General features: G+C 45.3%; 1 protein-coding gene across 2 annotated transcripts in view; it reads right to left on the reverse strand.

The window, feature by feature from the left end:
* Nucleotides 1-14184, reverse strand: part of LOC8026263 (atrial natriuretic peptide receptor 1) — a 111427-nt gene that overhangs the window by 26376 nt on the left and 70867 nt on the right. For both annotated transcript variants that reach the window (XM_042290092.1, XM_040504815.2), the window contains 6 exons: nt 13539-13604; nt 13336-13416; nt 12629-12733; nt 12440-12511; nt 11710-11872; nt 10835-10990 (listed from right to left, as the gene is read on the reverse strand). In XM_042290092.1, the coding sequence (XP_042146026.1) occupies nt 10835-10990; nt 11710-11872; nt 12440-12511; nt 12629-12733; nt 13336-13416; nt 13539-13604 (643 nt within the window). The remainder of the gene's footprint in view (nt 1-10834; nt 10991-11709; nt 11873-12439; nt 12512-12628; nt 12734-13335; nt 13417-13538; nt 13605-14184) is intronic.

A 14184-nucleotide genomic window follows, 5' to 3' on the forward strand; every position in this document is an offset into this window, starting at 1 on the left:
CCGGGGCTGGTGGCGGCCTTGGGCGGCGAGGTCTCCGGGTTCAGCGCCGCGGGCCGCCTCGGTTTCCCTGGTCAGGCAGTTCTCGCTGCTCGCGGGGCCGCCGTTGTGGGCATTGGCTGCGGAAGTGGCCACGCTGTCTGCAGTTGTAGCAGGAGTCATTCTGCCGCTGGGTTCCCACGTTGCCCCGTTCACTCCCACGTCGCCGGCTGCCTCTCGGCTCCGCCGGGTCATTCTCACGTTGCCAGCCGCCTCTCGGCTGGCGCTGGCGCTGGGGCCTTTCGGCCATCTGAAGATCTCGCCGAGGGTCATGCAGCCAGCTTTCGCTGTCCGGGAACTGCAGCCGGCCCCTCTCGGGGTTTCGCGGCACCCGCGGCGGGCCCTGGGGGGACTAATCCCAGGCGCCTGGGGCTTCCCTCGGTCGGGAATTTAAGCTCACGCTGACCCCAGCCGGTGATGCAGCACCGAGCCTCCCGTCGCCATCCCGAGTGCACTCAAGGGTGTCCAGGGCGCGGGGCAAGTAGGCGTAGGCGCCGACCCTTTCGGGTGGGCGGTGAGTCGGAGGGGTGCGTTCCAGGGCGGTGCGTGCAGGTGGCGACCACGCGCACGATGGTTCGAGGGCTTCTGTGGCGGGGGGCGGCGGCCGGTAGTCCACGCTGGCCAGGATCATGTCTTGCACGCCGCGCGCCGCACGAACGAGGTCTTCCACGCTCTCGAACCGCCGCCCCTGAAGATAGACGTGGTAACGGGGGTGGCTCTGTCGGATGATGCGTGCAACCCTCTCCGACTCGGGAGCAGCTTTCGCCGCTCGGTTGAACAGCTCCTGCATGGCCCGGATGTATTCGACGAGGCCTTCCTCTGGATGCTGGGTACGTCGTTCGAGCTCCCGCTGGACTCGGGAGTCGTACCCCGGTGGCAGGAACTGTTCTCGGAAGCTACGGCGGAACGCCTCTAGGGACGGAAAGGGAGTTTGCAACACCCACCATCGTCTCGCGCTCGCTTGTAAGGCGAGGGGCAGGATGCGCTCGAGCACGTAGCTCTCCGAGGCGCCGGACGCTCGGGCGTAGACGTCCAGCTCTTCCAGGAAGTCGGCGACGGACTTCCTGTCGTCGAACCCCGTGTACACGGGGACCGTGAGCCGAGGGTGAAGCTCGGGCCCACGCTGCTGCACATGGCCGCCGGCTCCTCCCGTGCCGGTTGCGAGGCGCTCCGTCACCAACTGGAGGGTGGCGGACATTCGGGCCATGAGAGCCAGGACCTCAGCCGACGACGGACCGGGCTCCGCGTCTTCTTCGCTGGAGTCGCCGTGGTCGGACGGGGGCTGGGACTGTTTCTTGGGAGGCATGGAAAAAAGAAAAACGCGCGACAAGGGAAAAAAACTGCACACGCGAACACGAGGGAAGAAAAAGAAAACGCGCCAACAAACTACGCCAAGAAAACCGCACCGTCAGCGACGTGCAGACCGCGGTGACAGGCGAGCGCGCAAAAAGTCACAATGAACAAGAAAAACACGGCGCGATATAGAAAAAATGAAAAACGCGAACCGCGACGAATCAACGACCGAAAATAAATTAAGAAATGCAAAGTTGAAGTAAGGGAGAACGAACCGTCTGGTCGAGATCACCGACGACGGACGACAGAATCCCCGTTGGGCGCCAGATGTGGCGTTCGCCTTCCGCCGTCCGCCGCAGGTGATCAACCAGACGACTCGTTCCTCGGGGTCAAACAGGGTGTATTACCATGACTCTGGTCCAGACTCGGGGCAACAACTGCCCTCGGCCACACGGGCCATCCCTTTTCTACCCTGTCGGCGCCGGGTGCCGCCCCCCCGCTAGTCTCCGGTTTGGCCGCCGTGTGGCGGGCCGAGCGCCCCACAAGGTAGGCTTTGCTTTACTAAATATATTAACAGTAAAATATTTGGTTTTATCGTACGAGCGAAGCGGAACATACAAGCGCAAGAGAAAAAAGAGAGAAAACATGTTTATTGGACAGATGAAGAGGTTATCCCGCGGGAGTTTGCAGGATTGCTACTTTATACATGGGAAAGGGAGAAAGAGGCAAAAAAGACAACAAAAGAAAAATAAAGAAAGAAAACTTTGAGGATGGCTGTCAGTTACTTTTGGAGCGTGTCCTAAAGTGTTTTAAGTTTAGTCGCTTGGAGAAAATGAATCATTGAGCTTGTCGGCTTGACTCCTTGCGATGCTGATGGCCATGGCCCCAGGAGATGATTGAGCGTGAGCGGTTCTCCGTTGTGAAGAGCCAGGAAGTTTATCAATTCCTTTCTTTGGTCAGCGTAGAGGGCGCAGTGACAAAGAACGTGTTCCAGCGCTTCTACGACGTCACAGCTCTCGCAGATAGAGGAGTGCAGCTGACCGGTGAGATTTAGATAATATTTCGTTGAGGCCACATTCAGTCGTATTCAGTGAAGAGCGGTTTCTGTCCGATGTTTGAGCCCCCGGGGAGGGCGAAAGGTAAGAAATGGGTCAATCCTATGAAGGTGTCTGTAGTGATATAATGAATTCGCCCAGGGGGTGCTTCCTGGAGCCGCAGTAATGCGGTTGGTAGTAGCTCTGGCGTCTGAACGTGAAAAAGGAATTACCCGTTTGGATGTGAGATGATGATCATTCTTGGCTGCAAAGTCTGCACTTTCGTTGCCTCTGATACCGCAATGGCTCGGGATTCATTGTAGAATTAGTGTGTGACCATTATTTATAGCCGCTTTGTGAATTTTTAGTGTCTGATGTACCAGCTGAGCATTAATGTTCTTGCTTCTGGTAGAGTTAAAGCTCTGAAGAGCTGCCCTTGAATCAGTAAACACTGAACAATTGTGTGGGGCACTCGTATAAATTAAGTCAATTGCTTCTCTAATCGTTACTAGTTCTGCTGCCGTCGATGATGTTACATGGCCTAGCTTTCCCTGGAGTATTTTATTTATTGATGGTATAACAAAGCCGAAGTTTCGTGAGTAGAAGATCCATTGTGTACACGTGAATTCGGGAACGGTGATGCATATTATTGGTTTCTAGAGAATGTTGCTTCAATACCTCCGATGAAGTATGTGTTTTTGAATGTATTCCTGGAACATCTAGTTTTATAGAAATTACTGGATATATGCATGGTCGTAACGACGAGAACTCTGCTGGTTCAAAATCTCGTGAAAGATCCGCGTTGTCAACATTCACGATTCGGGAAAAACCAAACGCGCTTCTGCTGTTTGCGATATCTGCTAGGTAGTGATCTCTGTGCCTTGGCAGGTGGCGGAGGTGCGCTCGAAGGGTTTCTTGGAGTCTCAGCGCGCCAATCGGAACAGACCCTGCCTCACCTACAGTTCTGACATTTGAGGTGCATCTTGGGAGCCCTAGACAGGCTCGTAGAGCTTGAGCCTGCATACCTTCTATTGTTCTTATATTTGTACGGCACGTCCCATGAAGTGCCGGTAGGCTGTATCGAAGGAAGCTGACAAAAAGGGCGTTATATAGTTGAAGAAGGGCAGCTACAGAGGTGCCCCACTTAGTGCCACTAATGAATCGATTGAGCTGAATAATGCCAAGAAGCTTTTTTTCATTTTCTTTATGTGCGTTATCCATGTCAAAGACATGTCCAGAACTATTCCGAGGAATCTGTGCGTTTCCACATATGATATGGGATGACCATAAACTGTCAGACAGTACCTATGAGTACTCTTACTGGTAAATGCCATAGCGGCTCACTTTGATGGGGATAGAGATAGTCCACGGTGTTGTAAGTAGCTGGAGATGATCTCAAGCAATTTTCGGAAGCGGATCCGATTAAATCACTGCGTAATTGATGACGTCCATATGCAGATGTCGTCCGCGTAACGTGTAATGCTGACGTCTCGGGGAAGTTTGCTTACGAGTGCCAGGGGGGAAATATTGAAAAGTGTAGGACTAAGAACTCCGCCTTGCGGCACACCTCGAGATACTGAATGCTCAGTAGTTTTCCTGTCTGCTGTCAGCATGTGAACTGTCCGACTATCTACTCGTAAGTAGCTTAAAATCCACGCGTAGAGACGTCATTCTATTCCGGCATAGCTTAGGCCGTCACGGATAGCCTTGTGACTTACAGAGTCAAACGCTCCTTTTATATCTAGAAATACAGCGGTAGTGATTCTTCGACACTTTCTTTGTTCTTGGATGCCAGTTGTGAGATCAATGACGTTGTCAAGGGAATTCCTCGCTCGTCAGAAGCCTGCCATACACTCAGGATATACCTCAGATTGTTCAAGGTACCACTCAAGTCGTGTGTGAATAATTTTTTCCATCACTTTCCCGGCACAAGAAGACAAAGCGATTGGATGGAAAGATAATAAGTCCAGAGGCGATTTACCTTGCTTAAGGATAGGCATGGTGCGCGATGTTTTCCACTCCCGGGGTACCTGGCCAGTTTCGTACGACAAGTTGTAAAGCTCCTAGAGCCTCTCTCTACCCTTGTTACCAAGATGAGCTAATTCTGAGTAAGTTATAACATTCGGTCGGGGAGAAGACGAGCAGTTCAATCCGGAAAGTGCATTTTCCAGTTCACATGCATCAAATAATTCGTCCATGTGGTTGCACGCTCGGATCTGACTATGAGGTTTAACAAGTGTTGCCACCGGATTCGCGACATTTTCTGTAAGTTTTTGGCAGTAGGCTTCAGACAAAACTAGTTCTGAAACATCTTGCTTGAGTGCTAGTGCCCGGAAAGAACGACGGTGTTTGGCTGGTGGCCGCAAGTTTTGTGCTAGGCTGTATATCCGAGAGAGAAACCTACGAGGATCTAAAGTTACGCAGTGGGCCCTCCAACGGCTCCAAGCCATTTTGTCTAGTTGACGTTTATACGTTTATGTGGCAGTCTCGTTTTGGGCATATCTTCAGGGTCATCTGGTTTTTTAGCCTTTCACTTGAATCTTCTTCGAAGCGCGAAACATCGTTCATACTCTGCATCGATGACAGGGTAGGTTCGAGGCAAGTTATATGTTTTCGTGGATTGCTTCCCAACTTCTTCAATACCATGAAAGAACTCTTCGTCGCTGTCAATTGAATCACACGCGTTTTCAAAGTTAATTTTAAAGAGAGACCAATCGGTACGTCTAATTGGGGAGGATTTATAATTTGACCCGAATCCCTTGAGACGAGTGTAGGTTGGAATATGGTCAGTGCCATGGCATTCGATGTCCGTGAACCACGTAATAAAATTCGAAAGACCTGCGCTAGCAAATGTCAGATCCAAGCAGCTACTCACCGTAGTTCCACGGAAAAAAGTAGGACTTCCATCGTTCAGCGAAAAGAGGCCATGCTGATGGGTAAGTGCCGCAAGTGAGGTGCCCCGGAGAGTTGTCTTCACACTTGCCCATGAGGGGTGATGGGCATTAAATTCCCCCATTAAGATGTGCGGAGGAGGAGTGCTTTCAATGATAGAGTTAATACGTAGGGTTTTAAACTGAGTATCTGGCGAAATATACGCCGCGATTATGGTGAATACGCAGCGATCGTTTTTGACAGCCAACGCTACGTACTCGTTGTTAGCGTCAGGTGAAAGTGCGTGAGAAATAAAGGTCAGGTCTTTCCGAACCGCGACTAGTACTCGGCTTGGAGCTGTACCTCGCGTCGAGTGAAAAACCTCGCAACGCGATAGACGACAATCACTAGCAATGTTCGATTCCGAAAAAGTTATGACAGGAAATTGCTACTTATGGGAAATTGATAGAAAGTCAGATAGTCGGGTGCGGAGACCCCTTGCATTCCATTGAAAAATGGTTGCTTGGGACAGAATTTGCTCTCCTGATAACATATGTAGGCTAGAAAGGAAGGCTTGGACAAAGCATGATGTCAACCAAGACTGTAAGCGCGATGCTTTGAGACGCCGTGCCTTCCATATCATGTAAAAAAAAAATCTTTGCGCATTAAAAAAAAAAAAAAAAAAAGAGGGTGTGGTTTTACATATATGCTGAGAATCGGTAGTTGCCTTGGAGCAAAAATGTCTCTTTGAAAGCCAGAGTCGTAGCTTGTGTATCAAAAATACGATGACAGAAATCGGGAAGGAAAAAAATAAAATAAAAAAAAAACTTTCACGAAAGTTGTGTACATTTCCCTGTATTCGGGGGTTCCCTGAAGTCTGTTTTTCTAGCGATGGAAGCGTAACATGACCAGTGTTCGTTTCTTCGGGTGAGGCGAGAATGGTAGAACTTCAAGATATACTTACTATAAAGGACTCTAATGAAAGGATCGCTTCAATCGCGCGATGAGACGTTGACACTGGTGGGATCGTTTTCAATATTTGACGAAAAGCGGTGAATACCAGGGGTATAATGGTTTGGAATAACGATGTAGTACCTGCTTCTCCAGCCTGGTTTGGTGCAGAGGTACGCGAATCGGAAGGCGCGCGTAAAATAATGTCTTTGATGTTTAAAAAAAAAAAAAATAGTTTTCGTGCTTCTTTGAGTGCGGCTGTTGTAGCAGTCGCTACGGCTCCAGGATCATCATTTTCGTTCTCCAGGTTCTTAAGAGTAGGGTACTCTGAGCCTTCAGTGACGGCACACTATTGATGGTGATTCTGGACGCTGGTTTGCCACCTTCAGCAGTTTCCTTGTTTGCCTGATGCTTAGCGTGCATGGCATATTGTGCCTTGCGAAAAGTGGTGTTGTGTTCTAGCCGATACCTTGTAACTTCAGTGTCTCTTACCTTGACTGGGCACTCGGCTGAGTTGGAAGCGTGCTGTCCTTGACAGTTAACGCAGCTGGGATTGGCTTCACAGTTGCTTTCGTGACGCAGTCCACATTGATAACATAATTGAGACTCTGCTGTGCACGCAGCTGCATTATGGCCGAACTTGTAACATTCGTAGCACTGCAAGGGGCGTGCTCGGTAGGGATTCAACTCAGTCCTTGCAAGCACCACTTTGACGTGTTGAGGAGCTACTTTCCCTGTGAAGGCGACTCGCAATACTGGTGAATTCTTCCCAAGTCGCTTCACCTCTTCTACGCCAAAGGAGAACTGCAGATGTGTTTTAATGTCGTCTTCTGTGCAGTCAGGGTCAATGACTCGCAGAATGCCAAAACAGTGTGTGAGCACTAACTCGGCAGAAAGGCTCTGGCCGGTACTGTGCAGAGATTAGACAGCTTGAGAAGCTCTGCTTTAAAGAAAGGTCGCTTCACATCAACTGCGACAATGTTTCGAGTTTTGTTAATCCGGACCACACTCACCATGCCTGGCCCAACGTTGTTCAGGTAGTCTGTAAGCTTGAGTTTGCTGAGCGACTTAACCTTGTGGTTCTCAGTCGGGATGTATAATACAGTGCATCCAACTTGTCGGTTGCCTTCACCCTTGAGAGATGAAGCATGACACCGTGGGTCCGTCTTACGCCTCTTTTTTCCCTGAGCAGTCTCGAATTCATCGTCGTCGGGCAGCATGTCGTCGTCATCGCAGGCAGACACGATCGTAGCGGAAGTGCAAGTCATTGCATCTGTGTTTGGTACTTTGGGCGGAATTTCATAGGCGTCTTTAAAAGACGTCCCCGAATCTGTTATATCTTGCAGGGAGGCGAGCATCAGTTGGTCTGTTGATTCAGTGTTCATTTTTGCAGGAAGCTTGGCCTCTCTGAAGGGGGCCCTTCTCGAAGAAAGGTCCGATACTTTTCTGCTGTTACGTAATCGGGAGATACGAAGTGCGGGCCCGCTATTTAGCAAAAATGTGGTTATATCTAAGGATACACAGATAGAATTACCAGACGCAGTGTCGTCGTCGTCGTCTTCCGTCTTCGCAAGCGCGAGCATGCTGCACTGAACTACTCTTCCAGAGAACCCATTCAAAGCGTGCAGCTCACTCTTATAGCTTTTGGTACGCTCAAAGCTTTTAAAACACAATTATATTCAATTTTATTCTTTCATTTATTTTTATTAAATGCGCCAATGTTTCTTTTTATTATTTTCCGTTTACGTGCCATTTTCTTAGTTATATAATATTTTTCCAGAAGTCCGTCAACTATAGTCTGTTTCATCATAAGTAAGAACGGCATAATCAAAGATATAGACAAAAAAAAAAAAAAGAAAAGAACGGGAACACGCGAACCCACATTAAAATGCAATGTAACGATGCATTCAAAATGAGTCGTTGGTTTTTTTAGAGTGAAGGATTTTCGTAGGGCGATATTGTGTCCCGTTTTAGATTATAAAAATGTACAGTACAACTGTTCGCTCGGGGTCTTCAACGTGCATCACGAGCGAGCCCGCGGTCGCAACCGCTTTGCGAACGCGGATCCGCTTCCAGTGTGAATGAGCGGTTAGTCCCTGCAGGTTCTGCAGCGTGAGCTCCCTGCTTTGAACGGAGCTCGCAATCGCGCGTTTCTCCACGTGCTCTGATCTGCGGTGCCACAACACACACGGCCGACGATCCCCCACCGCACTTGGCTTATCCTGTGAGCTAAACCAAACGAGCCTTGCTTAGAGTATCGGCACCCTTTTCCCCAATATTGTTGTAGGCGCCACTATCTTGGTGGTTAGTACAAATCAAACGCAACTGCCGATCGTCATGATTTAAAAGTGTGACTTCCTCAGCATTAGTTTTGATGTTAGGAAGCTCACGTAATATTGCTTTACTTTGTCGCGAATTATTTATACATTTGTGGAGGACGGAAAAGCGTTTCCTGTGATTTCAGATAAAACTTCAAATAACGGACAACCATCATTTTAAGCACCAAAATGTGTATGAAGCGTAGCTTATTTAGTGGCTCTAGGTTAGCCCGACCGCACAGGCTCACAAAAGAAAGCGAACTGCTTGACCTCGCGCTCTTGGTGCTGCTTCAGTGGCTTCATCAGCCCGAAGCGTAGGCTGCGTTCCAAACTAAGGTAAGGCAAAGTCAATATTTAGATCTTAAAATTTTACATGCCATACCTCAACAAAAAAAAAAAAAGAACTTAACACGCTTCAATAAAAAAAAATTGCGGGTTTATTTTGATCAATTGGAGATCTTTTGACGTGGAACCGCCAATTCAGATTGGCCTCCGTCAGATTGCGGGCACCTCGGCCGATATTTAAACACGACAAATACGAATTCATAAACCAGCGCTTTGGCTCCGAGAGACAGACGTTTTAATGTTTTGTGTTTTGTTTCAATATCATAGTCGAACCATTCCGACAAGCACAATTTGATTGCAAAAATGATTTTTGGAAGGGATGAAAACATTAAAATGCTTTCGCATGCGTGGCGAAATTCCAAATGGCGGACAATTTTTCATGGTGCTCATTTCATTTGGATCGCATCAGGCATGAGTACCGACCTTCCATCGTGGTACCTAGAGCCACTATATGAGCTACGCTTCAAGTATCGGCACTCCGTTGCCCGACATTGTTGTGGACGCCGCCCTTTTGGTGCTTGTGCAGAGCAGACGGAACTGCCGATCATTATGATTCAGACGTGCTCCTTCCTCAGCAGTAGATTCGGTGATTGGAAGCTCATGCAATATTGCCTTTATCTGTTGCGAACTGTTTAAACATTTATGGAGGACGGAAAAGCCTTCCTGTAATTTCAGATCAACTTTCAGATAACCGGCTACCATGATTTAAGCCACAAAAATGGGCGAGTGTCGTTGCTCTGAAGCGTGGCTTATTTAGTGGCACCAGTGGTACCGACGCACAGTAGAACGCGCGGAAAAGCAGGTGTGGTGCACCCGCAGCTTCGTGCTTTTTCTTCTGACATCTCTGGCTCGCTCGCTGCGGGCATCCATGCATTTGATACCCTGACATCTGGCACTTTTTCGTCTTTGACGTGGCGTTCCAAACGGCACACGACGGAAAATTCACATCACGCTATTCTTGAACACGTGTCGCCATATGTATTTTATATTAAGAAACTGCAATTCGCCGTAACTGAATGGGAAAAGTATGAGGTCTGTTAACATTCTTAAAGTGTAATATATCTATATGGAAGTTCCAAAAAATGTAATATCGAAGGATACTTAATAATTTAATGTGTCGTAATATTGATTTGTTCACGTGGTTCCGTTTTTATAGCACCATAAAATGATACCATTTTGAACTTTATTTTTAATCTTAAAATATAAATTACCTGCTCGGTTCATTGCTTGCTTTTCTTACTTTATTATATCCAACCGAACGCTCACGTAAAATATTGTGGACAATGGGACGTTATAACTCGAGAAATATTTGTTTCAATATTAGAGGCTGTGGTTTATTAAATGCTGAATATTTAACTAAAATCTAAACCTAATCGTAATATCGAGACATTAAAGTATTACAGTTCTTTAATTTGACATTAATTTTATAATTATAGAACACATAGAAAGAAAGTTATAAACCGTCAAATATCCCCAAAACGTCATGCATGGTGGGGTCGCACCTTAAAGATACAGATTTTTTCAAGATTTTTTGCATCGCAGGAATACTGTATATTTAATTTTCTTAACAAAACAACGTTTCTCCGGTCCTTTAGCGAGACGAAAGATTCACCAGTATGGGAATATCAGATTATCGTGAATATAATATTTTTTCATTGAATTCAATTTCTGCAATATAAGCAAATAAGTGCTATCTAATTATGACGTAATTTAATTACAGGAAACAATTTTTTTTTCCTTAGGGTGTTTTTTGTTTGCCAGAAAAGATCGAATAATACTGGTAATGCGTAGCGCGTTTCTAGGTCATGTAATTATACTCGTATCATTTAATTATACTCATATCCAAAATCGACTGGAACCTTGTAAAATAAAAATTACGCGATACTTATTGCATCTTCCGAATATATTACTTCGGTATAGTGAGAAACGCAAAATTTACTTAGATCACGTAACACAGTACAAGTGAGAAAAGCGAAGGACACGTACCAGAGGTTTCTAGGTGGTCGCAATGGGGATAAAATGCGTCTTCTCGGAGAATTATTTCCTGAAGAATTATTCCGAAGCTGTAAACATCTCCTTTCTGGGTCCCCGTTGGTGAACAATGCTTTAAACGCAGAAGTTCGGGAGCTTTCCACAAGTACTCTTAAAAAGACAACAACAACAACAACAATATTTTTGTTTACCTTTGCATTTTTGTTTGTTGTTTCAATGAAAGAAGTAATGTAAGATAATGCCTCAATACGGACAAAAGTATGTATAGCACAGCTCTAGACATAAATTAAAGCTTCTAGAAATCTCTTCGTGCTTGAAATTACTTATCAAGAAAGCTGGTTTGAACGGCCGACGAAAACTTACCAATGATAATAATTGTCCCCCCCCCCCCCCCCATTTATGCAGCAATAAATAACCAGAGTAGGCCCTGATAGTTTAAGGTGTCTAATAATAAAACGGTTTACTCTCCTTCCAGGATATTAATACGGATTGTAACTCCGAAATATGTACAGGTGGCGAAGGCCAGTAGAGGCCTTTATTGGAATTGTTTGCTAGACCGTAATAGCAATATCCTATGGCCAGAGACAGAACCAAATTCAGAGAGTGGCCTATTATGTTGGCGCTCTATGATTCGTTTGCCGGAGTTCTTATCGGTTGACCTTGCAATTTCATGAGTTGCTTAGCAATACAACTGGGCCAAGAACTTGCCCTAACTTGCTTTTTTGAAGCTGCCCCTGACGAGTCACTCTGCGTGAATAAGACACCAAGGCACGGTTCAGCCTTAATGGCACACGTTTTAACTGTCTGGATAGATCACGCCTGACAGAAAACGCACTTGCGTCCTGAGCTTACTGCTTCATTGAGCTTACTTTGAGAACCTTCGATGACGTAGGGGACGTATGTCTCGTCTTTTCTAAAAGTAGGTAGTCCAAAATCTGTAAGTTTGAGGACGAAGTGGCTGTCCACTACACAGTTCGAGCTCCGTAGACGGCCATGCGAGCCTATTTCGGTTCCATGCAGGTACGTCATTCCCTGAAATAACGACAGAAATATTAAGCGAAAGGTAACGTTCCTTAAGGTTATTGATGGCATACTAGGTTTGAGAAGATGAGGTACCCTGCTGCAATGCAGCAACAGCCTCAACGTCTGACACAGCATACTATCTTTCTCATATCGCTACTCTATACAGCGATATAACAAAATTAGAAATTTTATGACGCGATTGGGCATGCTTGAAATTCTAGTTAACAACAGGGTTTACAACACAGTGCAAAGAAAAAAAATGCTAATTTTTAGTACGCTTATGGCCTTAATGCTGCAGTGTCTGACCTATAAACTGTCGTTTTAGCTATTGTTTGACTAAAAGGCTTGCCCTACCATTAGATATTTAATCACAAGAAGAAAAGATCGACACCTTGCTTCCAATTGAGCAATCTAATATACCGATATTGCTTCGCTTTGGGTAGTTACGACGTGTCTGAAAACATGGCCAGTTCGAACGCGTTTCTAAAACTATTTCTCAAAAGAGAAGATAAAATTATAGTTTATATGAAGGAATCTGTGAAAGCTGTTTTGCAGAAGTGGAAACGCCATTATTACCTTCACAATGTCGTTGATGAGTGAGTAACGAAATAACCATTCCAACCGGAGCGAATCGTTATGTAGCACATCCTGGAGGAAATGAAGACGAAGAAAAAAAGAAAAACAAAAGAAAATAATACAACGATTCGTTGCCATCACAGCATTAAATGTAATCTTGTAACTTTCAGTCCTCATTGTAGCTTGTACCTGAAGGCTTCCTTTGGGGCAGTACTCCGTGAGTATTGCGATGTTAGGCACATCTATGCAGGCACCGACGAACCTGGCAATATTTTCATGCTGGGTTTCCCGCATCTGAGTGCAGTGAATCACATTAAGCAAGCAACAAGAGACAGTTAAATTAAATTGAGAACTACATTGAGAAATACCTGTTGGCTAAGTAATATTCTTCAAAAGAAGTGGAGAAAACGCACAAACTAGTAATTTATGAAACACGCTGTCCTGCTCAATGCAAAATATAATAAGCAATCAAGTATTGACTTTTATGTAACCTATGCAGTGATATAACAATGTAACACGAGGCAAGCTCAGCAGATTGGTTTCAAAATGCTTAGTTTTGACTAATTTTTGTTTCTTGTAAAATCGCAGACACATTCGGTAAATGGAAGAAACGCGAAAACTACCTACTTGAGCGAGCCAGTTTAGTGCTTTGAACTAAGGATACATTCTGGCTCATTTTGTGAATAGTTTTATAGTTTTAAAAATTTCGTAAATAAGAATAAACAACAATAAACTTTCTGGAATGCAGAGCATCATAATATCATATTGATATTAGCTATTGTATAAAATACTGCATAAAATAATTTTATTGCTTGAATATTGCTTGATATCATGTTTGCTATAGTGAATGAAACCATCTATCTAATTTGACGAAATGTAGGTGGGCGTATAATTACCTGCTTGAGCTCGATCAGAACATTTCTTGTAAGCTCAATCCTTTTCTGATGATGCAACCTCTTCACAGACACAATCGTGCCCTGAAAGCAAGCAAGATTGTAGCGGCATCACTGATTAACTGCATCCCCATGATGCCTATAAAGCATTCAGCTAGTTAAACCCTTAAGCATTTAGAGAAGGAAAGAACGAATGCAACACCGACCTTGAAGGCTCCAGTCAGACTAAACTGCTGTTCATTGGCCTTACTTCCTGCTTCCAGAAAAGCACTCTGCAAATAAACTTAATGTTCAGTCTTTTCTGCAATAGTTTCATCCTGAGAAAATGGGCAGTCGTTGCATGCCAGTGATCAAATGTGCATTCTAAAATCTTGCCCATAAAAAGCACCATGCACGTGTATATACAAAAGGAAAAACGTTTATTTGATTTAGGTTATATGCCGGGAAATGGTTAGTTGGAAGTGTTACGCCAAAACAAATCACGAATCACATCGGGGGCTCGCTGCTCCTTTCTGACTGGAAGACGTTGCGTAACTTCAAAACAGTGCACTTCTGTTTTCTAATTATTTTGTTTAGTTTTAATAACCTAGTCTCACTGGGAAGAGTGGAAGAGTGGTACAGCCGTTAAAGATACACTTTCTTGTAAAAGGTTGTGCTAAGACACTCAGTGATATTTATTTTTAATTATATCCTAGTCTGCGGTGACCGGTATGATTCTTAGTTCATTTTGTTAACAACGATTGGGAGAGAACAAATAATTGAAGTTTTCTTTCTTGTATAATTCAAGTGCCGACAAAGTTTTCTTATAATGCCATGAGTGAGCGACATAAGCAAAATATGTCTCTTGTATAC

Source organism: Ixodes scapularis, unplaced genomic scaffold, assembly GCF_016920785.2.
Source record: "Ixodes scapularis isolate PalLabHiFi unplaced genomic scaffold, ASM1692078v2 PGA_scaffold0__279_contigs__length_252992795, whole genome shotgun sequence".
Classification (NCBI taxonomy): domain Eukaryota; kingdom Metazoa; phylum Arthropoda; class Arachnida; order Ixodida; family Ixodidae; genus Ixodes; species Ixodes scapularis.